Below are 15,961 nucleotides of genomic sequence, written 5' to 3'. Positions count from 1 at the left end.
CCCCCCACCCTGTACCCGCCTCTCGGGCCCCAGGGAACCTCGGCGGCGGCGTCAAGGGAGCGTGTCCCGAGCTCCCAACCGGATACCCCCCCACACGCAGCCGACGCAGTCCTGCCCCCCCAATACAGTCACCTCAGTCCAGAAAACAGCGATTTTAATTTGAAAGCTATTTTATGTGTGAGTGAAAGAGAAGGGAAAGGAACCCCAGAGAGAAGAGCTGCAGGGCAAAAATCATGCAGCCCCAGCACCCCATCTCTGCAGGCTGACCATCCCCCCTCAATTCTCAGGCCAGGGTCCTGTGTCCCCCAGGCTACACTGTGTGTGCCCAGGTCTGGGGGAAGGCTGTGAAGGGAAGGGCCGGAGGACTACTCATCAAACCAGCCCCTGCCCCACCCTGCCATCACATCCCAGGCCCCTTCCCCTAATAAGACAAGAAGGGATGGGGGAGGGGGTTGGGAAGGCCAGTGCTTGAAGGGCTCCAGGGACAGACCACCTCAGGGCCCAGCCTTTCCCAAACACCACCTCCACCACTGGCATTTCTTAGTCAACCTGGGAAAGTACAGTACTTCTTTGAGTCTAACTGCAAGTCTCTATCCTCAGAGGAAATTAAAAATAGCAGATGGGTTCCTACATCTCCACCCACCCCTTAACCACCACCATCTTTTTATTTTTCAGTCTGCAGCAGGAGGTGAAGTGTGAGAGGGACTCTGGACAGGAGAGAGTGACAGGGCCCCTCCCTCTTCCAGAGTAGCCCCCACCTGCTGGGCTACTGTCAAGGCTGTCAAGGCCTCAAGGAAGGCCTGTCAGACCGCTATTCCCATGTCCGTCAGTTTGGGGGGCCTGCCCCCCAATATCCATCTCTGGGCGAATTCCCATTTTCTCTCTTCACATGGGTAGCTAAGTGAGGCAAGATGAGAAGGAAGCAAGGTCCTGTGAGCAAGGCCAGTGCTTTGTGCTGGGGGAGGGAGAGATCGTTCCAGGCAGAAGGTGAGAAATCACCCCAAATCATGGCAGACCCAGACAAATTCAGAGACTCGAGGCCACTGAAGGAGAGGTCCAGCCCTCACAAGGATCTGGGGTCCCCTCTGACTTGGGATATCACGCAAACCTCCTGGAGGGTTTATGGATCCCCTCGGAGGTCTCAGCTCTGCCCTGGACTCCTCGCCCCACCAAGATTCTAGGGCATGGCCCCTCCCCACCATGCCTCAAGGCTGGAGTCCCCCTCAGATGTGTACTCCTCAGGTGTGAGGAGAACCACGTTTGGGTCTGGGCTCAGGCCAGCTGGTGGGGAGCCTCAAGCATCTCCATGAGGAAGGTGTCAATGGGGGTGTCTCCAATGAGCTTGAAGAAAAACAGATGCTCTAGACACTTAAGGCCGATGGACCTGAGGGCAGGAAGACGTAGCAGCAACTTGGCAAACCTGAGGTAGAGGTGGGAGAAGACAGCTGGAACCTGGAACCACATGGGCCCTGGACACACCCTCACAGCACCCCACAACCCCTCACCCCCACAGCTCCTTCTCACCGTCCCTGCTGCTCAGGGTACTTCTGCTTGCAATAGGTCTCCAGTGATGCGTACACTTTCTCCCGCAGAACCTCCACCTCACTAGGGTTGGAGAGGCCCTTGGCATCTGGGATGGCAGGGAAAAGAGGAGGAAGAAGACGACAAATCAAGTCAGCACAAATGTGGAAATGTGGCCCACACAATGTCCCTTTTGGGCCCCACCTACTGGCCCTTTACCAGATGCCTGGCAAGGGAAGCAGGGCAAGTTATGGAACGGGGTCAAAGGGGAATGTATCAGTGGATGTGGGTTTTTCTTGGTCAGCTGGGAGATTTCCGGGTTGAGGGGGATAGCTGGGTAACTTAGGAGTCTCTGGAGAAGAGGAGGCTCCAAGGTTGCCTTGGTCTTGAGAGACAGGGGTGATCCTCCTCTTACCTGGATTGAACAGAATGATTGCCCTCAGGCAGCCAAGCTCTGTCTTGTCCATCCTCATGTCACGCATTTTGGACACTAGCTCTGTCAGCACCCTGGAGAGGGACCTGCAGGTCACTCAAAGGTCACAGCTCAGCCAGCCTTGGACACGGACCAGCCTATAGCCCCACCCCCTCTACCTACAGGCCAGCCCAGCCGAGGGCCACTGACCGATCAAAGATGGCTCCCACGCCTGCAGAATGGGCTGAGTTGCGGTGCACATGAAGACCTGTGGCGAGGAGGATACCATCTCGGACATCAATGGATCGGTGGGAGAAGGAAGCAATGAGGAGCTCATTCCAGCCTGGGTTGGGGGCAGCAAGGGTCGGGAGCCAGAGATCAGACCATGGGATTCAAAGCATATCAGGAGAAGAGAAAAAGAATTGGTGAGGTCAATGAACTTGGCCCCCTTGGTATGTAAGTATGCACTGGGTCACTGAAGGTCAGAAGGTCAAGCAGGGGTCATATGTCAAGAGCTCAAGGGGATCCAAGGTCACTGACCTGCCCGTAGCAAAATGACCTGGTCATCCAGAGGCAAGGAGGAAAAGTGAGGGATCCTCTTCGCCCACTCAACAAGCGTGAATAGTTGTTTGTCAGCTGCCTGACAGATGTTAGTCACGGGGTCATTTGGCTGCAGGGGAGGAGGGGTAAGAGTTATAGAAGGTCTAGAGGTACAGTGGAAGCCCCCCCTTGCAAGAGGTTTCTGACACCACCTGCTTAAAGGAGTCTCCCTTCAAACCATCTGAACCAATCCATGTAAGTCAGGCTTCTCCTCTGGCATTCGTGAAAACAATTACGTATTTAGGACTTCTCTGTGGTTCTGCCACTGGGTTGTTTTGGGATGGGGACAGAAAAAACTATCACACCCACCTCAGATGTTTGAGAGACCTTGTTTGGCAGTACTTCCAGTCCCAGGCAGTGTTAGGGGGGGTTGGGAGGGAAAGGGAGTGGAGAGGGAAATAGAAACAACCTAGACTCCCATCCCCCAACCCCCATCAGGAAAGAGACTGGATTGACCCCATCACTCACGCTGCTGCCGCTACCCCCGGTTCCCCCAGGACCCTCAACGCCCTGGTCACTCTTCTGCTCCACAGCAAGCTCTGCCTCCAGGATCCTGTCCACAGGCATCTCCTCGGGGGCTCCCCCAGCCCCCTCCCCATCCCCGTCCTTGTCCTTCCCCCGCTGACGCTCCTCCTGTACCGCTGGGGATGGGAAAACGAGGAAAAGAAAAAGGGGAAAGTCAACAATCAGCCATGAGGGGATGTGAAATGTCCCTAGGGTCTTATCAGGGTTCTCACGGCCCTTAGGAGATATTTATAGGAGTTGGGGGAGTCACTAGCAATGGTGGACTAGGGGCAGTCTGGAAGCAGGAGTTATAAAAGGGCTAAAAAATAAACCAAGAAGAGGAGGGGAAGGGAGGGTAAAGGATGAGGGAGAAAGCTAACGTTTAAACTGAGGACCAACTACATGGTAAGAAATGTGAAAATACATTTCAACATTTCCTCAATTATTGTAAGAATCCTGTGAGCTCTTATCCCTGTTATTAACAATGAACAATTTAGGGCTTGGAGAAGTTAGACAGCTTGCCCAAGTTCACATAATACGGCAAGTCATCCATCTAAACCCAAGTGTGCCTCACTGCAAATCTGATGCTCTCCTGATTCAACAGAGAGGCAGTGAAAGGATCACTGGCCTGGGTCTTCAAGGATGGGTTCTGGTCCCAGCCCTGCCCCTCCTTTGTTACATGACCTTGGGAAAACCAGTCCTCAGGCTCATCTTCTCTAAAATGAGCGACTTGACTAAGACACCACAAAGTATCTGAGAATTTCAGAATCAGAGTTAAGAAGATAAGATAAAGAAAAGCGAAGGCAGCCCTGAGATCTTCAGTAAAGTCTGTAACTTAAAAGAGTGGAGTCCCAGACTTTGCAGGAGGGACCACAGATAAGCAACCATCGGGTCAAAGAGGAGGGACTATTCAGGTAACTTAAGGGGAGAAAGAGAAGTCCATCGTGGGTAAGGAAAGGTCATCCTACCTAGCACTAGGGAGGGAGGGGTCATCCGGGCAGTCCACAGAAAAGCACCCCCATTAAGAAGGAAACTCAAGAGAACTGAGCAGGATACCAGGGACAAGAGCTGATGAGGGAAGAGAGAAATCAAATATCGCCCTCTGGAGGAGGAGAGAGAACAGTCCAGTCCTGAGAGGTGTAGTCTGTGGTTTCCTGCAGTCTCCCTCCACCTCCTCCCTCCTCTCCCACAGCGTAGACCAGGAAGCCTGGCTGACGCAGCCCTTACCCTCCCTCTTCATGCCGGTGGCCAGGCACTTCTGATAGCGGCAGTACTGACAGCGGTTTCGCTGGCGCTTGTCCACAGTGCAGTCCTTGTTGTCCCGGCACGAGTACGTCAGGTCCTTACGGATGGTGCGCTTGAAGAAGCCTTTGCAGCCCTCACAGCTGTAAACCCCATAGTGTTTGCCTAGAAGGCGAGGGGAATAGCAACAACAAGGCTGCACAGAGATCCCTCACCATTAAGTCTCTTGCCAACTTGCCCCCAGCAAACTTAGCTTAAATCCATTGTGTGTTTGCCAAATCCAGAGATGGGGAACCTGGACACAAGGGATGATCCAATCCCACGCTCCTCACTGTTCAAAAACCCTATTATACCAGCCCCCTCTTTCCTCTGACCATCCCCCATCCCATATCCGAGCTTCAGGTTCCTTACCTATCACCAGGCTTCCCCCCACCCACCTGCTCCAATGCAACCCTGTGAGTCCCTGGGAATCCCACAGGTGATGGTAAATGCCAGACTCTTTCTTTCTCTCTGGTGATCCTCTAAGCCCCATACCTGAGCTTCGGTCCCCGCAGATTGCACAGAGCCGTTTGCCAGCCCCAGGGCCACCTGGAGGGGGTGGACAGTGCAGGCCCCGGACCCCTAAGACTGGTGGCTTCACATCTTCAGGGGGGCCAGACCCACCCCCAGGGAGCGACACTGTTGAGTTAATCTGGGATGGGGGAAATAGGGAAGTCACAGGGAGACTCATTGGGAAGGAGAATCTCTCAGAGATCATGGAAATCATCCCCTACCACCGAGGCAGGGCCCTGCATTGCACATTACAGAGGACATGATTTACACTGCAGTCTATGTGAAGGGCCACCCCTGGAGCACAACCCCAAAGAGATTAGACATACAGTTTTCCCTGAAACTGTGCAATACAGGGGCCCTGAAGGGCATGTATCTCAGGATGGCGGATGGGACAAAAAGGGCAAAAATAACTGATAGATGAAAGGGACATCAGAATATCAGGGTTCTTTTATAGAGCTGGGGAGGAAGCATGCACTGAAATATCAGTCACCTCAGAAAGGGCAAGGGGTCTCACAAGGACCACAGGCCTGCCAGGATTAGAGGACTGGAAGGTCAGTGGGCCATGGGGAAGTTCACACAAGGATCTGGGGTCACAAGGAAAACAAGGAAATGAAAGTGGAGAGGCAGTCAGTGAGCCATGACCTCTCACCTGGGGACTGCTGACAGGCCCGGAGAATCCTGGGGGAGCTGGAGGGGGCAGACCAGGGGACCCCATGGAAGAGCTGATGACCGGGAATGGGGAGCCCAGTGGGGGGGGTGGCATCGGGGGTGGGGGTGGGGCCCCGGAGCCTCCAAGGGATGAGGCTGCTGAAGGTGGTAAGGGTAGCCCAGGAGGAGAAGGCGGAGGGGCCCCCTGGGGAAGGGGATTCGGGGAGGAACTGTCTGGGCTTCGGGAGTCTGAGGGAGGGGTACATACAGGCACAGAGACACACAGACAGAAAGACAAAAAGAGAAAATGAGTCTTAGATCATCCAACTGGAGACTTTAATTCTCTCTAATCCCCCGCCGCACCCCACTCCAACCCACCCCACTCATCCTCATGTCCAGAAAGACCCTGTTGTCAAACACGGTTTAACTCCTAATTGCGCTGAGAGGAGGGGGTTGACAAAAGACAGGCTAGTTCAGGCGAGGGAGAATTCCAAGCAATGCATTTGGTCACCCCAAGCCAGACATGTCTTATGTGGGTGGGGCAGCACGTGGGGTGGAACTGACGGCCCCTCCATTCCCAGCTTGTAGCCGGACTGTACAAGGAAAAGAGGCGGAAGAGACCCCTCCTAGGACGCAGGATCTGCCTTCAACCATCCAGAGTCCCAAACTCGAGGACTCGTGTCCCACGCCCGGGACCTCCAGATTGTAGGACCTCAAACAGCCAAAGCTAGGAGGGCGGAAGCTCCCCCTCCCCGCCCCGCCCCGGGGGGGAGGGCGCTAAGGCCCTCGGGAGGGAGGGGACGCATGTTTACAAACAAGGGGGCGGGAGCGCCAGGGAAAGAGCGCCAGGGGACGGGGGGAGGGGTCGCAGATAACGCGGTCACTGGTTCGCTTGTCCGTCCGCTAGGACACTCACCCCGCCCGCTGTCGCCCATCCCGTCCCGTCCAGCCTCCCCCGGCTCCGGCTCCGGGGTTTGTTGTTCTCCGGCTGCTGCCGCCGCCGCCGCCGCTGCGGGATCCAGCCAGGGCCGTCGCCGCCGCCACCGGGAGGCGACCCCACAATGCATTTCTTTTCGCACCCCCACCGGCCCACACTGCCCTGCGGCATGCCGCTGGGGGAGGAAGGGCGGGCGAGCAGCCCAAGACATGATTCTTGGCTGAGTGCAAGGATACCGAAGAGGTACCAGGGATTCCCAAATATTGACCAGGGGACTAGCTGAGCACGAGGAAGCCCCAGAGAAAAAGACTCTGGCCTGAACCGGGTCGAATTAAGCGCTTCGATGTGCTCTGTACCAAAATGACAGCGCCGATATGGCAGCCATCTTGGTATAGACGGGAAGTCTCGGCGCTAGTTCCCGCCCCCTCGTCTAGTTGGAAACGGAGGAGGCGGTCTCCTCGGCCCTGTTAGCCGGCCTCGCCCAGCCTCCCCTCAAATAACCTCCACACCCGCGCATGCGCGCCAGAGCAGGGCGGCTGGGCCGCCACCAGAGTGCCGCCATATTGGTAAAGGTATCCGGACCGAGGTGGAACGGAATTTCCTGTTCTCGCGGGAGCCAGAGGCGGGGACTGCCACGTCCGAGCAAACCGGGAAAGGAGAGGATCCCGAAGCCGGTGAGAACTCCCTGCCTTACCCTACCGTCCTTTCCAGGCCTTTTCCACTACCTAGTGGATCATAGAGACTAGGGCCCAGAGAGTCCGTAAAGTAGAGGCTCAAAGCCTAGAGTGGTGTCCCGGGGGCCCTATATCCGGGAGGGGGGTTGAGATAAAGAGACCGAGTCTTGGGAACAATGTGGGTGGGGACAGAGCAGAATTGGGTAGCGGCCCATAGAAGTGGACGGAGGGCACGAACGGAGTAAAGCTGACCCCTCATAGGTGTAGAGTTGAGGGTCAAGTGGAGTCACTGTCTCTGTCCCTCTGGTCAGCGTGATGGCCAGAGGCCTGGGGGCCCCCCACTGGGTGGCCGTGGGACTGCTGACCTGGGCGGCCTTGGGGCTGCTAGTGGCCGGACACGGGGGTCATGGCGACCTGCACGAGGACCTGCACGAGGACTTCCATGGCCACAGCCACAGGCGCTCACATGAGGATTTCCACCATGGCCACAGCCATGCCCATGGCCATGGCCACACTCACGAGAGCATCTGGCACGGGCATACCCACGGTCACGAACATGGACATTCACATGAGGATTTGCACCATGGCCATAGCCATGGCCAATCACATGAGAACCTCTACCACAGAGGGCATGGACATGACCATGAGCACAGCCATGGAGGCTTTGGGGAGTCTGGGGCTCCAGGCATCAAGCAGGACCTGGACACTGTCACTCTCTGGGCCTATGTGAGTCCCCAAGGGATGGGGGAGAGAGGGGCCGGTTCTGGATTGTTGGGAAACCCCGCACCTCTTGACCCCGACTCTCCCCTCACCAGGCACTGGGGGCCACAGTTCTGATCTCTGCAGCTCCATTTTTTGTCCTCTTCCTTATTCCTGTGGAATCAAACTCCCCCCGGCATCGCTCTCTGCTCCAGATCTTGCTCAGTTTTGCTTCAGGTGGGCTCTTGGGAGATGCCTTTCTGCACCTCATCCCTCATGCCCTGGGTAAGTGATCTTTGGCCACTACTGCAAATCTTAATATGTTTTATTTTTTGAGCAAAAGGGTTCTTTCCCCTTTGTCATCCCTGACTTTCCAATATTCCACCAAATGCATGCCACTTGGGCAGGGTATTCTCTCATTTGACCTTTCCTCACCCTTTCTCTAGAACCTCATTCTCACCACCATCTGGAGCAGCCTGGACATGGACACTCTCACAGTGGTGAGGAAGGGGTAGATGGAGATGTGTTGGGATGTTGGGGAAGGTCTTTCCCTCCCTATTCTCTTCCCGCACTTGGGGAAGAGGAGTCTGGAATCCACATCTCCCTTAATGTCTCAGTGCCTTTATTTCCAGGCCAGGGCCCCATTCTGTCTGTGGGATTGTGGGTCCTCAGTGGAATTGTTGCCTTTCTTGTGGTGGAGAAATTTGTGAGACATGTGAAAGGAGGACATGGACACAGTCATGGACATGGGCATGGACATGCTCATGGTCACACACGGGGAAGTCATGGGCATGGAAAACAGGGTAAGTCCAGGAACATTTTCTTAAAAAGCACCTTGCCTGCCTCAGAATCCCCTCATGCTATGGCTCTTGGGTGGGAGGGGACTTCCCTTTTGAGGACATTTTTGGAGATCTCTGTTCTCCACTCTTACCAACTTCTACCCTCAGAGCGTCCTTCAAAGGAGAAACAGAGCTCAGAGGAAGAAGAAAAGGAAGCAGGTGGGCCTCGGAAGAGGAAAGGAGGAAGCACAGGGCTCAAAGATGGCCCGGTGAGACCTCAGAATTCTGAAGAAGAAAAAACAGGTTCAGGTGAGGGCCAGGGTTATTGATAAACTTGGGCAAGGGATATCATGTTTCACATGGAATGTGCACTGTGGGTAATGGCAGGTGTCTGGGAAATCTGAAGGGGCTGGGTATGAAGTGATCTCTGAGGGGAGATGTGATAGTGGCTGACCAGGGCTGGAATTAGGAGTGATAGATGTCTGTAATCATTTTGTCTTCCTTTCCACTTGTACAAGACCTACGTGTATCAGGATACCTGAATCTGGCTGCTGACCTGGCACACAACTTCACAGATGGTCTGGCCATTGGTGCTTCATTTAGAGGAGGTCGGGGGCTAGGGATCCTGACCACAATGACTGTCCTGCTACACGAAGTGCCCCATGAAGTTGGGGACTTTGCCATCCTGGTCCAGTCTGGGTGCAGCAAAAAGCAGGTTGGTGATGATGTGCATCAGACATGATTGCCTCAAACTCTACTTCCTGCTCACCCGCCCAAAACCCACAATCACCTCTCCTTAGTTCCCAACAAGCTGTACTGTTACGAACAACAACTCGTCCAGAAATGAGGGGGAAGAAATTCTGTTTCTTTGCCCTGTGGCTGAATATTTCTTGAACTATGGTCCACAAACCATCTGAATGGTTTATGAGGGTCTGTCACTGTAATCTACTCAATCAGAAGGTCTGTAGGAAGGACCTTTTTGATATTTTAAGATTTTTCAGAAAGCGTCTATTCTAGATCCTCTTGTTTTTGCCTTAGCCTTTAGTCCCCAAAGACATGCATCATGCTCATATATACCTATACACCACGAGACATGCCTAACCACTGACCGTCTTTAGATGTTGTTGAGTACCTTTCTGTCTTTTCTGCCCACCAGGCGATGCGTCTGCAACTACTGACGGCAATAGGGGCGCTGGCAGGCACAGCCTGTGCCCTCCTAACTGAAGGAGGGGCAGTGGGCAGTGAAGTTGCCGGTGGTACAGGTCCTGGCTGGGTTCTGCCATTCACTGCAGGTGGCTTTATCTACGTAGCAACGGTGTCCGTGTTGCCTGAGCTGTTGAGGGAGGCATCACCATTGCAGTCACTTCTGGAGGTGCTGGGACTGCTGGGGGGAGTTGTCATGATGGTGCTGATAGCCCACCTCGAGTGAGAGGTGGGGTAAATGGCCCCCACCCCAGCCCCAAACCTCTAGCCTCTTAAGTCCTCCAGGTCAGGGGTCTGTGGAGGTTGGGGGCCCTGGCCAGGTACATCTGCCAAAGGAAGTTGTATCCTAGGGAAGTGGTGACTTTGGCATTAGGGCCATTAAGATTTTGCAGTCTTACAGGAGCTGCAGAAGTGAGAGTGAGAAGTCAGAGGGACCATAGTGTTAGTCATGTGCTGACCATGTTGTTGGGTTTGGGGGCTAAATGGGGCCATGAAGAAGGCTGGAAAAGAGAGGGGTGATGACAGCCTATGCCGTGTACCCTACCGAACCTGTTTTCAGAGGACCAAGCTACCACACACAGGTTTCTTCCAAGGCCCCCCTCCCCCTCCCACCTGTTGGTGGAAGTCAGAGCTGGAAGAGTCGGGGATATACATCAATTAAACATCAATCGTGTGTCCTGATTGGGGAGTGATTGAGGGGGGAGGTGGGTTGCTAATCTCCTGGCCTGATTTCTTTTTTCTATTCTTTTGATATCACTGTTTGAATCGAGGGGTAGGGGTGGTGACCGGAAATAAAGTCGTCGGATCATCCACCCCACACGCGGTCTTTGTCTTTTTTGGAAGAATGGGGGCCCCTCATCTTCCCACTCCCCAGGCCCCCAAGTGGTGGTGACTGGCCCTGCCCCCATGGTGGGAGGTCAGCCTGTGCTGGTGGCTGCGGATGGCCCAACGCTGGCCTAGCTTAGATTGGCGCGGCTTTGCTCCTGCCACGCCCCCTCTGCGCTAGGATTGGCTCAGTGCTGTGTGCCCGCCCGCCCACCGCCGGACATGGCGTCTCAGCTCAGGCTCCGCTCCGCGCTGGCCCTGGTCACAGGTTGAGGGGATACCATCCCCGGGCGGGTTGGGATGCCGGAGTGCTGTCGGGGGCGCGCCCTCGGCGTCTACAGGCGCTGTGAGCTCTGGTCCCCGGTCCATATTTTACTAACTTTGCACCCTGTTGACGTCTGACCCTTGCCCACTCCTCCCGTGTCCCCCCTCCCGCGTGTTCTCTTTCACCTCAGGCGCGGGTAGCGGCATCGGCCGGGCCGTCAGTGTGCGCCTGGCCAGAGAGGGGGCCACCGTGGCCGCTTGCGACTTGGATAGGGCGGCGGCATGCGAGACGGTGTGCCTGCTGGGCGGGCAGGGGAGCGAGGAGGTGGCGCCCGGCGGGGCCCACGCCGCCTTCCAGGCTGACGTGTCTGAAGCCGGGGCGGTCAGGTGCCTGCTGGAACAAGTACAGGTGAACGCGACAGGACCTCGCCCTCTTTAAAGAGCCGACATTGCCTCCACTGCCCGGGCTCTACTTGGGTTTTGGTGTGTAACCGCCCCCTTCCATAGGCCTGCTTTTCTCGCCCGCCATCTGTCGTTGTGTCCTGTGCGGGGATCACCAGGGATGAGTTTCTGCTCCACATGTCTGAGGATGACTGGGACAGAGTCATAGCTGTCAATCTCAAGGTGGCGACCTCTGAACCTGTGACTTCTGGCTCCGCCAGCCTGGGGGAGGGAGCTGGAAGAAGACTGTCACCCCAGCTAATCCTTTCTGCCTTGTTACTCTTTCCTCACCAGGGCATCTTTCTAGTCACTCAGGCTGCAGCCCAAGCCCTGGTGTCCAGTGGTTGCCATGGGTCCATCATCAACATCAGTAGCATCACAGGGAAGGTCAGATTGAGTTGGGATGAGGTTAGCCAGCTAGTTGGACATAGAAAGGAGAGCCCCTCCTTGGGACTCCTGACTCATCCCAAATCTCTGACTCACCTATAGGTGGGGAACATGGGACAGACAAACTACGCAGCATCCAAGGCTGGAGTGATTGGGCTGACTCAGACTGCGGCTCGGGAGCTTGGACGGTTGGTCAGACACCCCTGGGGATACAGAGGGATTTGCTGAAGCATGTGGGAGGTCTGGGGGAGGGGGGCAGGTCAGTGCTCAGTGCTCTCCAGAGTCAGCAGCCACTCTCCCTTCCACAGACATGGGATCCGCTGTAACTCTGTCCTCCCGGGGTTCATTACAACACCCATGACACAGAAAGTGCCACAGCAAGTGCTGGACAAGGTAGGAGGCTGTGGGTAGAGGGCAGAATCATTCAGATACACAATCTCTCTGGGCTTCAGAGAGAATCTGGGCACAGGGCCTGGCAAATAGTAGATATTCAATAAGTGTACAAGGAAAGGAGGCAAAAGGAAAAAGGGTCACAGACTCAGCCTACAAAAAAAAAAAAAATCCATAAAAGAAACTTTCACCCATTTATGAGTATTTTCTTACAGGTGATTGGAATGATCCCGATGGGACATATGGGGGATCCTGAGGGTGAGCACTGAGTGAGGAGGAGGCCCTAGGGAGGAGGGGGCCTGAATGAAGAGATCCCCAAGTCTGTGGTATCTGAGAGGATTTCACTAGGATTGGTGGATGGAGTGTGTGTGTTGGTGAGGAGGGGTTCTGGTGGGAGGTGATGACTTTGGGTCCATGAGAGTGAGTAGAATTCTGCCTTCTCCCCATCATTCCCATAGATGTGGCAGATGTGGTTGCATTCTTGGCATCTGAAGACAGTGGATACATCACAGGGGCCTCAGTGGAAGTCACTGGTATGAGGCCATCATGGGGAGGGAGAGGGCAGAGAAGTGGAACCCAGATGATAGGAGAATGCAAGTGAAGGGAGTCTGGAGCCACTGCGGGAAGAGCAGAAGTTCCCATGGGCGAGGGACCGAAGTGGGCGCCCCCCCAGCCCATTTGTCTCCACCTATGCATCTGTCCAAATGTTTCTGCCCCTCCCAGGAGGTCTTTTCATGTAACTGCCTCACGGACCCTGGACTCTGCTCACTCCCCCACCACTCCACCGGGCCTCCTGCTGATGAGGACTCTGAGTTCCCAGGCTACAAAAGGGGTGGCAGTGTATGGCTCTGGAATGCTGAATATGGGAGGCAGGGGTGCTTGTGACCCTAATAAATTCCAAATCCTCTTCCCTGCCACCTCCGGTTCTTCTTGTGTCTAAGCCCTCAGACCCTTTCCCACCTCCCCCTCCTTTCCCTTTCCCGAAGGATTGTTCCCTTTCACTGCCTGGTCTCCCAGGGCAACCCCCGCCGCCGGGTGTGAGAGGAGAGAGTGTGTGTCACTGTGTATGCGTGACACTCTGGGTTTTTTTAGAGGGATGGGGTCTCTGCCCCACCCCCTTCCACTGGTCCTGCAGCCCCAATCCCCTCCCCCCAATTCCCTGGGTCCTTACGGTCCCCAAGGGTGGTTTGTTCATGGCCCCATCCCAGTGTCCAGTCTGGCCTTGGGAGGGGGTCTTGGAACAGGTGGCCCTCCCCCACCCCTCTCCCTTCTCTGAATCCCCCCTCCCCTTTCTCTCCACCTTACAATAGCTGCAGCCGGCCCGGGGTCGGGTGGGGGGATTAGGGGAGGGGGCCAGGATTAGGGGAATGGACCAGCCGATGAAAGGGGCTGGAGGAGAGCAGAAGGGAGGGGGCTGGGAGGAGGAGGAGGAAGGGGAGGGGGTCCGCGCTAATCGACTCTGGAGCCCACATAAGGACTGGCCACGGACTGAAGGAGAGGACAGGGAAGTAGGGGGGAACTGGGGGAGGGGGCGAGGGGACCCACTGCTGCCTTGTCCCAGAAACAGGCTACCCCCTGGCAGCTGCAGCCCAAGTCCGGGAACCCCAGCTCAGGCTGGAGGAGACAGGACGCCCACCACGGTCTCTTTCCACCACTACCTCCGCCCCCCCCCCATCTCATCCCCTGCCCTCAATGGGGGATCGCTCTGCCCCTTCCTCTTCTCTTTCCTCCCCGTCCCCTTCCTTTACTGGAAAGTCCTGGAGGAGGCTCCTGCCCGCTTCCCACTCCAGACATTCTGCCCCTTGTGCCCCCACCCACCCACACACGCACACCCCCTCCCCTATAGGGGCCCCATCTTGTGTGTGTGTGTCCCTGCTTCCGCGTGGTGTCTCCATTCCCCCGTTCCTCCCGTGCGCCTCCCTCCCCCGCCCCGGGCCGCGGCTCTTGATTGTCCAAACGCAATTCTCGAGTCTATGGCTCTGGCCGAGAGTTGAGTCTGGACGTCCCGAGCCGCCGCCCCCAAACCTCGAGGGGAGAGCGGGTCGGAGGGTCAAGGGAGAACCAAAGCGGAGGGTGGAGCAAGTCCCCAGGGTGGTAAGGGGAATCCCGGGCTCATCCGGATTTAGTTGCATTCACAGGACTGGAAGACTGAAGCGGCCGAGGATCCTTTGCAGCCTTCCCCCCTCCCTTCTCCTCCCCTCCCCGAATGCCGGGCTGGGGTTACGGAGAAGTTGTGGGGAGGGGGGCAGCTGTTCCCCAGAGCCGCTAGGGGACGCGGAGTGGGGGAGGTGGCCCCTTTTCCAACCCTTCTGTCCCCTCCCGGGGTCCAAAAGATCCCAGGCCCCGCCCTCCGGAGCGGAGGCCCCGGGTGGGGACCTCGGGAAGGGAACTGTGGCTAAGGTTGGCAGCGCGACGGTGCCGGCCCGGGGATTGGGACCCAGGGGTCCCCACGTAGCTCGGGACTCCGGGGACGCCGGCTCTACAGGCGCGTCCCGAAGGCGGGGTACCCGGGCGCCCACGTCGCGTTCCACCCGAGCCCCGAGCGGCGGGTGACGTCTCCGCTGGCGGGGGTGGGGGGGTGTAGTGGAGGGACAGACGGAAGTGACGTAGAGCCCCAGCGCCCGGGCCATGGCGGCGGCGGCGGCGGGAGCTGCTGTCTGAGCAGCAGCTGCGGACCGAGCGAACTGGGGCTGGGAGCCCGGGCCCAGGGAGAGGCGCTGCGGCAACGGGGGCGCGGACGGCTGGAGCCGGGTGAGGGGCAGCGCGGCGCGAGGGGGGTGGGGGGAGCCACCGGAGGGGCGGGGTCTGCGCGAGGGCGGCCCCCCTAACACCCCTTCCCCCTTCCCCCTCTCCCCAGCCTACCTCTCCTCCTCCTCCACCGCTGCGGAGCCCTAGTGGGGGTCTGTGCCCGGTCACCATGACGACGCCGGCGAATGCCCAGAATGCCAGCAAAACGTGGGAACTGAGTCTGTATGAGCTCCACCGGACCCCGCAGGTGACAGGGACCCTCCCTTCACAGCTTACTCTCCTTCCCCAAACCTTTCAATCCACAGACCCCATCCCACCGCCTCTTTTCCATTTTTTGCCCTATTCTGCGGACCCTGCCCCATGTCACAGACTCCCTCGGCCCTACCTTTGAATCACCTTAATCTTTTCCAAGCACTTCACATTTATCTCATTTAATCCTCACATCAGCTAGTGCCACAGCCTTAGGGCAAGTATGACTGCCTTCCTCTGAAAGATAGTAAACAGACAGAAATTACCTTCACTGTTCCTCAGCTCACTGTTCCTTCCTAAGTGCACATAAGACTTTCCTCCCAAGTTTATTAAAAATGGAGCCTCTCCGTCTTCCCCCACCCCCCAACATTCTGATACGATAATGAGATGGGGTCCCAGAGTCTGCATTTTAAGTAAGTACCCTAGGGGATTCTGATACAGGTCGAACCTGGACCACACTTTCAGAAATTCTGTTGAAACAGTCCTCCCCAAACTCCAAATCTGTGTCACCCCCACCCCCAGACCTCTCGCCACACCTCAGATCCTCCTGTTGTGAAGCTCCTACTTCTAGTTAATGGGCGCTAATCCTTTCTGTTTTCCATTCTCTCCCAAGTCAAAGCTCCTCTCTCTCAGAATTACCATCTTCCTCAAGTGGCCAACATGGGGTCCCCAGATTCTGCTATTTCACTGTATTTTTCAAAATTCCCATTCCATGGACCACTTATTTCTAAAACCCCTTTCCCCCCAACCCACCATCACATCTCCACTCACCGATGCCTCCAGGAAGCCATCATGGATGGCACAGAGATTGCGGTCTCCCCTCGGTCACTGCATTCAGAGCTCATGTGCCCCATCTGCCTGGACATGCTGAAGAATACAATGACCA

At 56.4% G+C, this 15,961-nt stretch overlaps 3 protein-coding genes and 1 long non-coding RNA gene across 8 annotated transcripts; 3 read left to right on the top strand and 1 right to left on the bottom strand.

Moving 5' to 3' along the window:
• Positions 1-137: 137 nt before the first annotated feature.
• On the bottom strand, positions 138-6,782 carry RXRB (retinoid X receptor beta). Of its 2 annotated transcripts, none has more exons than XM_040644771.1 (10): positions 6,396-6,782; positions 5,481-5,728; positions 4,814-4,970; positions 4,265-4,444; positions 3,002-3,174; positions 2,474-2,603; positions 2,144-2,276; positions 1,937-2,040; positions 1,525-1,630; positions 138-1,420 (listed from the first exon to the last, which is right to left on the bottom strand). In XM_040644771.1, the coding sequence occupies exons 1-10, from the start codon at positions 6,625-6,627 to the stop codon at positions 1,273-1,275; spliced, it is 1,611 nt and encodes a 536-aa protein (XP_040500705.1). In that variant the 5' UTR covers positions 6,628-6,782; the 3' UTR covers positions 138-1,272. The 2 variants fall into 2 exon arrangements, with proteins under 2 accessions (XP_040500705.1, XP_040500706.1); XM_040644772.1 differs by having other exon boundaries at positions 1,937-2,028.
• A 169-nt stretch (positions 6,783-6,951) lies between these two features.
• On the top strand, positions 6,952-10,588 carry SLC39A7 (solute carrier family 39 member 7). Of its 2 annotated transcripts, XM_008693446.2 has the most exons (8): positions 6,952-7,090; positions 7,402-7,816; positions 7,906-8,074; positions 8,236-8,289; positions 8,422-8,592; positions 8,737-8,877; positions 9,087-9,283; positions 9,725-10,588. In XM_008693446.2, the coding sequence occupies exons 2-8, from the start codon at positions 7,406-7,408 to the stop codon at positions 9,995-9,997; spliced, it is 1,416 nt and encodes a 471-aa protein (XP_008691668.1). In that variant the 5' UTR covers positions 6,952-7,090; positions 7,402-7,405; the 3' UTR covers positions 9,998-10,588. The 2 variants fall into 2 exon arrangements, with proteins under 2 accessions (XP_008691668.1, XP_008691669.1); XM_008693447.2 differs by lacking the exon at positions 6,952-7,090 and having other exon boundaries at positions 7,497-7,548; positions 7,922-8,074.
• Positions 10,589-10,760: 172 nt separating this feature from the next.
• On the top strand, positions 10,761-12,995 carry HSD17B8 (hydroxysteroid 17-beta dehydrogenase 8). Of its 3 annotated transcripts, XM_008693444.2 has the most exons (9): positions 10,762-10,864; positions 11,052-11,269; positions 11,368-11,484; positions 11,596-11,688; positions 11,791-11,876; positions 11,997-12,081; positions 12,294-12,336; positions 12,537-12,611; positions 12,802-12,995. In XM_008693444.2, the coding sequence occupies exons 1-9, from the start codon at positions 10,819-10,821 to the stop codon at positions 12,816-12,818; spliced, it is 780 nt and encodes a 259-aa protein (XP_008691666.1). In that variant the 5' UTR covers positions 10,762-10,818; the 3' UTR covers positions 12,819-12,995. The 3 variants fall into 3 exon arrangements, with proteins under 3 accessions (XP_040500707.1, XP_008691666.1, XP_040500709.1); XM_040644773.1 differs by lacking the exon at positions 12,294-12,336 and having other exon boundaries at positions 10,761-10,864; XM_040644775.1 differs by lacking the exon at positions 12,294-12,336 and having other exon boundaries at positions 10,810-10,942.
• Positions 12,996-14,667: 1,672 nt separating this feature from the next.
• Positions 14,668-15,961, top strand: LOC121106051. The gene is made up of 3 exons (XR_005838750.1): positions 14,668-14,829; positions 14,936-15,073; positions 15,859-15,961. It is a non-coding gene; the product is annotated as an uncharacterized LOC121106051 (long non-coding RNA).

This window comes from Ursus maritimus, unplaced genomic scaffold, assembly GCF_017311325.1.
Source record: "Ursus maritimus isolate PB19 unplaced genomic scaffold, ASM1731132v1 scaffold_30, whole genome shotgun sequence".
In the NCBI taxonomy this organism is placed as follows: Eukaryota; Metazoa; Chordata; class Mammalia; order Carnivora; family Ursidae; genus Ursus; species Ursus maritimus.
This window is presented reverse-complemented; position numbering and strand designations above follow the sequence as displayed.